General features: G+C 48.9%; 1 protein-coding gene across 1 annotated transcript in view; it reads left to right on the plus strand.

The window, feature by feature from the left end:
* The window catches only part of NEK8 (NIMA related kinase 8), a 69,164-nt gene extending 60,794 nt beyond the window's left edge, over positions 1 to 8,370 (plus strand). Inside the window, 1 exon segment of the mRNA XM_033922448.1 lies at positions 8,342 to 8,370. Coding sequence (XP_033778339.1) covers positions 8,342 to 8,370 — 29 coding nt within the window.
* Positions 8,371 to 10,329: the final 1,959 nt, after the last annotated feature.

Genomic DNA, 10,329 nt, shown 5'->3' on the forward strand with positions numbered 1-10,329 from the left:
ATCCTGGGAGCAGAGGGACAGTTTGGCAGTACAGAGGAAGCCTGGTTCCATGTCATGCAAGGATTTGAACACTAGCATCAGACCCTTGAAGACACAATGTTTGGTTACAGGCAGCCAGTGAGCTGATGCTAGAGCCTGAGATTTATTCTATAACAATCTAAAGTACTTCTTACTCTCTTCCCTGGGCACATACAAACTCTTCATAGTGGAATCCTTTCTTCATACCCTTATTGGCAGGCAAGCACTTGTTTATTAACTACAGGACATCAAAGATGTCAAGGAAAACTTTGCCAACTCTTTGTCCCCCACAGTTCTAATAACAGAGACAGATTAGTTTCCAAGCACACACTCTCTGCCTGGGTCTCTGATTGCACCGTTGTACTGTTACAATCAGTCAAATATTCAACTACTAGGCAGACAATAAGTCTACCACCTACAAGTTAAAACAGCTCTGTGAAAAACCTTAGGACTGTTTCCCATGGAGGCCATCTGCAAAGTGGCTACATGGCAGTATGTTATACTATGGCTTATTCTATTCCTTCAAATTTGAATGTAAATTTTGTTTTAGTTTGGATGTAATCCGCCTTGAACCGCAAGGTAATGGTCTGAAAAGAAATCACTAATGTAATGTAATGTAATATGTACATTTCTTCACTAAGCGTTATAGCGATGAGTCGGGGCTGCAGCAGCTGGAAAAAGCCCAAGCTGATATCTTATCCCATTTGGACTTTTGCTGTTGTGGGATTATTTAAAATATGCTGAGGTAACAGAGCTGCTTCAGGAAATTGGACTTCTGTCAGACTCCCCCCCCCCCCCCCCCCAGTTAATGAATTATTTGCCAGGTACGTTAGATAGATTGTGAGCCCACCGGGACAGATATGGAAAATGCTTGAGTACCTGATGTAAAAACTGCTTAGATAACCCTTGATAAGCGGTATATCAAACCTTAATAAAACCTATTAAATTTTATTTCCATTGTTACCCCTATTATCCCAGGACAAGCAGGCAGGTATTCTCACTAGTGGGTGATGTCATCAGACAGAGCCCCGGTACGGACGTCTCACAAGCACGTGTTGCTTGTAGAAACTTAAAGTTTCCAGATGCCCGCACCGCGCATGCGCCGGTGCCTTCCTACCCGGAGATCCGGGCGTGTCTCCTCAGTTCTTTCTTTTCCGCGGAGCTGAGAAGTTCAACTTCTTCATGCGCTAGCTGAATTCAGTTAAATTTGCCTTTCTTGTCCGCGTTTTCGTTTTCTTTAATTACAGTTAACAGTTCTTTTCTTTTTCAGTAAAAAAAAAAAAAAAAAAAGATTATTTCCTCCAGCAGGTCGAACGGGCCGGCCACGTGGCTCAGGCCCACTGGCTTCGACCTAGCGGCGGAGATTTTCCGGCCTATGTCCCGGCCAATCACCGGGTTTAAAAAGTGCAGCAAGTGCCAACCCGCGATTTCACTCACGGACCCTCACTGGCGACATTCAAGCGGCGTTGCCTATTGTGGAAATCGATGTTCAAGATGGACGCAGCTAAGGATCCCTCAGCCTCCACTTCATCTGATACCTCCCCGGTTCGGGCGAAACCGGCATCGACCACTCCTGCATCGAATGTGGTGAAACCGGCATCGCTCACCCCGACACCATCCACGAGCTCGACGTCGGTGCCTGCCCCGGTCTCCTCGGTTCAGGTACCTCTTCCTTCCACAGTGCCACCAATGGTCATCAAAGTGCCGAAAGCTACTAAGCAGAAGCACTCGGCCTCGAAGGAGCGCGATGTCCGTGCAGGAGGACCCCCTTTCGGTGCGGATCCCTCCTTATCGGCTTCGCTACGGTCCGTGCTGGAAGCTCAATTCGTTGAGCTCATGCAGACCATCGGACCCGGGCTCATCGCTGCCATACAGGGTGACCTCCCGGTACCGGTCCAAAGGGGCGGTCCGCCCCCCCTCCCCCTCCCCCACACCGTTCGACCTCGACAGCCGACGAAGACGAAAGGGGAGGGCGGCGATGCCCACGCGGCAAGCCTCGCTTACCGATATGCCGCCATTAGAACCCATTACGCCTCCGCGCCAACATGGGACCAGACCTCCGATCGATACTCGAAGCCCTGGGCATAGTCAGGAAGAGTTCTTCCGTACTCCTTACCAGACTTGGATAGCATCGCAAGAACCCGCATCGCAAACCCAGTTGCGATCCACTGCTTCCAGCCCTATCCACTTGGGGGCCTCGGGAGACCATGCGATGCACAGACGATCCCGATCCCCGTCCCGCCACCGAGACGGGCACCGATCGAGACACTCATCCTGGCACTCCTCACGCCATTCGGAGGTGTCACCGCAGAAAAAACTGCAACGTAGGGGATACTCCTCATCAGAGGTGTCCCCCCCGAGGGGCCCGGAGTACGAGGAGACACTGGTGCCCGATTCTCCTTGTCACTCCCGATGTCCACGGACCTGGAGGCCTCCTCCTCCTCCAGCCCGTCCACAGACCGACGCTGGCGGAACAATTGTCCTTCTCATCCATTCCTCCGACAAATGGCGGAGGATCTGGATGTGACCCTTGACACGGGCTCCCGATACTCCAAAGAGTATCTGGACACCATGCATTTACCTAACCCTCCAACGGAGTCGCTTCGGCTCCCCTTGCATAAATTACTGGACCAGACCTTCATGCAGTGCTTCGAAACGCCGTATTCCATACCGGCGATCCCCAGCAAACTCGATGCTCGATACCGCATCGTGCACCATAAAGGGTTCGAGGGCCCTCAACTCTCCCACCAATCCCTACTGGTCGAGTCCTCCCTTAAACGCTCTCATCCCTCCCGTCTACGCCTCTGTACCGCCGGGCCGAGAGGGGGAGAACGATGGACAAATTTGGTAGAAAATTCTACCAAAACTCCATGATGGCGTCACGGGTGCTAAACTACAACTTCTTTTTCTCTTCCTATCTGGAGTTCTTCTTGCCGGTGCTCCGCAAGTTCACTCCGTTCATAGACAACCAAGCTCGATTCGAGTTCGAGGAAGTGGTAGCCTCCCTCTCCCAATTACGCCTCCAGCTGATGCAATCCTCCTTCGATGCATTCGAACTCTCGGCACGCGCCGCCGCAAGCGCGGTAGCTATGCGTCGCCTGGCATGGCTCCGTACTATCGATATGGATCCCAACCTACAGGACAGACTCGCCAACGTACCATGTGCTGGAGCTGACCTGTTCGATGAGTCTATCGAAACTGTTACCAAGAAGCTGTCGGATCATGAAAAATCCTTTCAATCCATCCTGCGGCCCAAACCCAAACCTCAACAGTCTCGACCTTCCAGGCCACCCCTGATTTACCAGCGGCGTTACATGCCCAGACAAACGCCTGCTGCGAGACAGCCTGCGAAGAGCCAACCTCCCCAGAAGTCTCAGCAAAAACCTCAGCCACCGGCGGTACCTAAGGCTCCCCAGCCCTTTTGACGCCCCCCCCCCGGGAGCATAACCTCGGCCTCTCCCATAGGGGGCCGCCTCCATCTTTTTTACCATCGATGGGAGGCCATAACCACGGACCTATGGGTCCTCACCATCATAAGAGAAGGATACTCTCTTCAATTCCACCGTGTCCCCCCGGACCATCCTCCAAGAGAGTATCCTTCAAGCTCGACGCAGACCGCCCTGCTTCTTCAGGAAGTCCAAACCTACTTCAGCTTCGGGCTGTCGAGCCGGTCCCGTCAGACCAATGGAACCGAGGGTTTTACTCCTGTACTTCCTCGTCCCGAAGAAAACGGGCGACCTGCGACCCATTTTAGACCTTCGAGCCCTCAACAAGTTCCTGGTCAAAGAGAAGTTTCGCATGTTGACTTGGCTTCTCTATACCCCCTCCTCGAGCAGAACGACTGGTTATGCTCCCTGGATCTCAAGGAGGCCTACACTCACATCCCCATTCACCCGGCCTCCCGAAAGTTCCTCAGATTTCGGGTGGGAAATCTGCACCTACAGTATCGAGTGCTACCATTCGGCCTATCTTCGTCCCCCAGAGTCTTCACAAAGTGCCTGGTGGTAGTGGCCGCAGCACTCCGGGACAGGGGTCTACAGGTATTCCCATACCTCGACGACTGGCTCATCAAGGCCCCGTCAGCCCCAGAGGTCACTTCGGCGGCCTTGGCTACAACCTACTTCCTCCAGAATTTGGGCTTCGAGATCAACTTCTCCAAGTCTCATCTACAACCCACCCAGTCCCTCCCCTTCATCGGAGCGGTCCTGGACACCACCCGACTCCGAGCATTCCTGCCTCGGCAACGCATGGAGTCTCTTCTTCATCTCAGCCAATCGGTGTCTACTCGCCAAACCCTACCGGCGAGACAACTGATGGTGCTCCTGGGCCATATGGCCTCCACAGTACATGTGACACCCTTTGCCAGACTCCACCTCAGGATCCCCCAGTGGACCCTGGCATCACAGTGGAATCAAACGTCCGATCCACTATCCAAACGCATCTTAGTCACACCTGCTCTTCGGCAGTCTCTACTTTGGTGGATGACCTCTTCGAATCTATCCAGAGGTTTGCTGATGCACTCTCCCCCCCATCAGAAAGTTCTCACAACCGATTCGTCGAACTACGCATGGGGGGCCCACCTAGAGGGTCTCCGCACCCAAGGATTCTGGGACCAGTGCGGAAAGACTACACCAAATCAATCTACTGGAACTCAGAGCCATCTTCAATGCGCTCCAAGCTTTCCAACACCTACTCCACGGACATGGTAATCCTCATTCGCACAGACAATCAGGCCGCCATGTATTATATCAACAAGCAAGGAGGCACGGGCTCGGCCCTCCTTTGCCAGGAAGCTCTACGAGTCTGGGACTGGGCGGTGCGCCACAACACCCTACTCAGAGCAGTATACATCCAGGGGGAGAACAACGTCTTAGCAGACAAACTAAGCCGTCTGCTACAACCGCACGAATGGACTCTCCATTCCAGCCCCCTTCACCAAATCTTCACGCAATGGGGGACGCCTCAGATAGACCTATTTGCGGCTCCCCACAACGCCAAACTGCCTCAGTTTTGCTCCAGGATCTACACTCCTCATCGCCTCGAGGCAGATGCTTTTCTACTGAACTGGGGGAAACAATTTCTATATGCGTTCCCACCACTCCCGCTGATCCAGAAGACTCTGGTCAAGCTGAAACTCGAACGGGCCACCATGATTCTAATAGCTCCTCGGTGGCCCAGACAACCTTGGTTCTCCCTCCTACTTCAACTCAGCAGCAGGGAACCAGTACCACTTCCAGTGTTTCCTTCACTGCTTACTCAACATCAAGGATCACTACTTCATCCCAACCTGCAGGCTCTCCACCTGACAGCTTGGTTCCTCTCAACGTAACCCCTCACCAATTCTCACAAGAAGTGAGGGAGGTCTTGGAAGCTTCCAGGAAGCCCGCCACTCGACAATGCTACTCCCAAAAATGGACCAGATTCTCCTCATGGTGTGTTTCTAAGTCAACGGAACCTCAGCGAGCTTCCTTATCCTCCGTGCTGGACTATCTCCTACACCTATCTCAATCTGGGCTCAAGTCCACATCCATACGAGTCCACCTGAGCGCTATTGCGGCGTTCCACCAGCCCCTACAAGGGAAACCCCTCTCGGCCCATCCGGTGGTCGCCAGATTTATGAAAGGACTCTTCCATGTTAACCCTCCTCTCAAACCACCCCCAGTAGTTTGGGACCTCAATGTAGCCCTTTCCCACCTCATGAAGCCCCCGTTTGAACCACTCAACAGGGCCCCTCTGAAGTATCTCACCTGGAAAGTGCTTTTCCTTGTAGCCCTTACGTCCGCTCGTGCAGAGTCAGCGAACTCCAGGCATTGATGGCGGACCCACCATTCACAGTATTCCACCATGACAAGGTGGTCCTCCCGCACTCACCCCGAAATTCCTGCCTAAGGTGGTCTCCGAATTTCATCTCAACCAATCCATTGTACTTCCAGTATTCTTCCCTAAGCCTCATTCTCACCACGGAGAATCGGCCCTTCACACTCTAGACTGCAAACGTGCCTTGGCTTTCTACCTGGATCGCACCAAGCCACACAGAACCACTCCTCAACTTTTTGTCTCCTTCGACCCTAACAAGTTGGGAAGACCCGTATCAAAGCGCACCATCTCTAATTGGATGGCGGCTTGTATCTCTTCCTGCTATGCCCAGGCTGGATTATCACTTCCTTGTAAGGTCACAGCCCATAAGGTCAGAGCAATGGCAGCCTCAGTAGCATTCCTCAGATCAACACCAATCGAGGAAATTTGCAAGGCTGCCACCTGGTCCTCGGTTCACACATTCACCTCACATTATTGTCTGGATACCCTCTCCAGACGGGATGGACAGTTTGGGCCAAACAGTATTGAAAAATTTATTCTCTTAAGTCGCCAACTCCCCCTCCATCCCACTGAGGTTAGCTTGGAGGTCACCCACTAGTGAGAATACCTGCCTGCTTGTCCTGGGATAAAGCAATGTTACTTACCGTAACAGTTGTTATCCAGGGACAGCAGGCAGCTATTCTCACGTCCCACCCACCTCCCCTGGGTTGGCTTCTCAGGCTAGCTACCTGAACTGAGGAGACACGCCCGGATCTCCGGGTAGGAAGGCACCGGCGCATGCGCGGTGCGGGCATCTGGAAACTTTAAGTTTCTACAAGCAACACGTGCTTGTGAGACGTCCGTACCGGGGCTCTGTCTGATGACATCACCCACTAGTGAGAATAGCTGCCTGCTGTCCCTGGATAACAACTGTTACGGTAAGTAACATTGCTTTCTTTCCCTATTGTTTAATGGTTCCTCTCTTCTATTCCTTTTTACATATTACTTTAATTCATTTAGATATCATTTACATAGATGATGCTCCTATCTGTAAAGTTAGGAATTTCTATGAAATATTCTACGTACTTCTCTCCTCTCTACTCCTTCCTGCCCTCCATAGTCCTCCCTACTCTCTTCTAACCCCTTCCTCTGTAATGTCACCTAGAGCTTGTATAGGTATGTACGACGCACAAATGGAAGAAATAAATAAATAAAGAAAAATTATTGCCTTGATCAGTCTTCAGCTCAGAAAACAGCTTTTGTCTAAGCAGTTTTGTACAGTTTTGTCCATTGGGAAGAATAATCCAAATCATAGTTACCAGATGCTAGAGTTCATCTTAGGGGTCAGTGCCCAAGAAAAAGATCTAGGTGTCATCATAGACAAAACGCTGAAATCTTCCGCCTAATGTGCAGTGATAAGCAAACAAGATGCTAGGAATTATTAGAAAAGGGATGGCAATTAAGACTAAGAATATTATAATACCTCTGTATTGCTCCATGGTGTGATCGCACCTTGAGTATTGCATTCAGTTTTGGTCGCTGTATCTCAAAAAAGATATAGCAGAATTAGAAAAGATTCAGAGAAGAACAATCAAGATGATAGACATATATGAGGAAAGACTAAATAGGGCTAAATAGGGCTCTTCAGCTTGGAAAAGAAATGGCTGAGTGGAGATATGATTGAATTGTGAGTGGTATAGAATAAGTACAAGTGAATTGATTTTTACTCCATCAAAAATTACAAAGATTAGGGGATACTCAATGAAGTTACAGGGAAATACTTTTAAAACCAATAGGGGGAAATATTTTTTCACTCAGAATAGTTAAGCTGTGGAATGTATTGCCAGAGGATGTGGTAACAGTGGTTAATATAGATGGGTTTGAAAAAAGGTTTGGACAAGTTCCTGGAGGAAAAGTCCATGGTCTGCTATTGAGACAGACATGAAAAAAAGCCAATGCTTGCTCTGGGATCGGTAGCATAGAAAGTGGAGTTCCTTACCTGTAAGGGTGATTCTCTGTAGGCATCAGGGGAATGCAGCCACACTCTCTGTCCTTCTGCCTTTAAAATAAAAATGAAGCACCAACAAACCTCTGATGCTGAAAACATACTATGAAACAGACTGGAGGGGAGATGTGTGGCAGCATAGGAACTGCTGAGCAGGCTTAGAAGTCAAGAAAGGGAGACTCTGCCTGCGATATCACCACTGAGAGTGGATGTGTTCCTCTGCCGTCTATGTGAACCCCATTAAGGTAAGCAAGTCCACTTTCTTAGTCTGGTACAACAAGAAGCTACCTGGGATTTGTTACTATGAAGCTACCTGGGATACAGTTAAGTCACCCAAAGAAAGTAGAGAAGGGGGCTAGTAAGTAGGGGAATATGGGGCATTGGTAGCCCCAGGACTATACTGATTTAGTAGCTGTCTTCCACTGGATATAATAAAGAGAATGAGGACAAGTCATGATGTAAGAAATGTCTGATGCCCCAGTTTTATGATGTGATTGGAATCTTGTGTTCTTTTCCTTTCAGCTGTAGGAGAGGAAGCAGCTCTACAATAATGGAATATGAGCGACCCTACCACAGATTGACTGTCTCTCTTCCAACCCCCCCTCTCATCTCTACTGCTTCTCATTGTTCTTCATCTTCTTTCCTCAGGCTGCATACAATTTTATGGGTGCACAATGCAGAAAAGTGTTTTACAACATAACATAAAACTACCATTAAGTTCTATGCGGTTCACAAAGACTAGTAATACAAATGAATAAACATCCAATATCTAACTTCAGAAAGATTCCTTAAAAAGAAACGTCTTTAAGGCACGTCGAAATTGTTGATACGAATTTGAGAATATGAATATGTGAGTGAAATCCCTAGTCCATAAGGCTGCCTGAAAAGATAGCAATTGTTCATGAAATTTCTTATATTTACATCCCTTACAGAATTTAACTGCATGAATCCATACACAGGATATTGCCGCAAAGAGGGGCATAATCAAAAGAAATATCTGTTCCCTTTTGGCCTAAGTCCCTAGGCACACAAAGTAGGCAGCAGGGAAATGTCCATTCTCAAAAAAATATCCAAAATGAGGCTTTTTTTGAGAATGGCCTACCTATACGTTCAGCAATGTAATCGCCCAGACTGCCACTAAGTCTATCCTTACCATACATTCCCGACCATAAAACCGCCCAAGTCCCAAACGCTCAAAACAAGACCTTTTAGGCGAAGGTAGGGCTAGTCCTTCGCCTAAAAGAAGGATTCTCTAAAAAAAAAAAAAAACACCAAACAAACCACTGGTTACAGAATCCTGGAACTGTCGTGCCCCCCCCCCTCCCTCCCCCCCCCGCAATGATTGCGGCAGGAGAGATGCCTAATCTTTCCTGCCGCGATCCCTCCTAATCTCCCTGGCAGAAATGATGCCCAATCTCTCCTGCCAATGATCCTGGGGTTTGGGGGGGAGGGGTTCTGATTGGCAGGAGGGATTGGGCACTCTCCTGCCGGTAATCGCACGGGTGTTGGGGAGGAGTAGTTTGTGTCCGGCAGGAGAGATTGTTCATCTCTCCTGCCGGGGAGGTTAGGAGGGATCGCGGCAGGAGAGATTAGGCATCTCATGCCCCGATCATTACTGGTGCGGGGAGAGAGGTTGCCTGGGCTGCTGAGCTGATTGCGGCACCGTAGTCAGCTCAGCGGCAGATTCAGAATTTATACCTGTTTTGACATGGTCTAAGTCAAAATGCATAAGTTCCTTCTGGCAACCTGTCAAACCTTTTTTGGTTATGGCTGCTAGACGACTAAGTCTAGGTTGGCCCACCTTCCGCCCTATCCAGGCCTAAGCTGGTTTTAGATATGGTTTTGATTATTGATACTTTTACGATCTGTTTTTTTTGATCGTCCAAATACTGACTTAGGCCACTTTTTGTACATTTTTTTAAATTATGAGCCCCATAGCATACCAAATGGATGTTGATGAAGTTGATTGCTGTTTGGCCCTGATATAGAGATATGCATGGAAGACTGTTAGGCTTAGTATAAGGCAGGAGTTTTACACATGCAGAAGACTTTAAGGCTAAGCATAAGACTGGGTAGAAGGGTCAGTTTGATCTTCTGCAGTACCAGCTATGAGGATTTAATGCCTGCTGCCTTTTTTTGTTTCAAGCATAACATACCCACAACATCTTAAGTTTGAATGAGAGGCAACTTTCTGTGCACAGGTTGGAACAGAAAATTGTATCTGCGTGTGTGCTGGAATGTTGGTGTGCGCATAAATATTAGCAATGGAAAATTTTATGTGCATAAAAATTGTGACCTGTACAGATGTGTGCTGGCACTTTTCCATTTTGCTAAGACGTGCACATTACTAGCTTCCCCTGGTGCAAAACCTTGTCTATAAGCATCTGGTATATTCATCATAATTAGCATACAAGTTCTGTGCACTTCAAATTTGCATATGACTAGCTATCTGCATCTAAAACATTTGTATTACATTTGCATTATAAACTGTGCGCTTAGCGCTGTGCGAC

The sequence above is a fragment of the Geotrypetes seraphini genome, chromosome 15 (assembly GCF_902459505.1).
Source record: "Geotrypetes seraphini chromosome 15, aGeoSer1.1, whole genome shotgun sequence".
Lineage (NCBI taxonomy): Eukaryota > Metazoa > Chordata > Amphibia > Gymnophiona > Dermophiidae > Geotrypetes > Geotrypetes seraphini.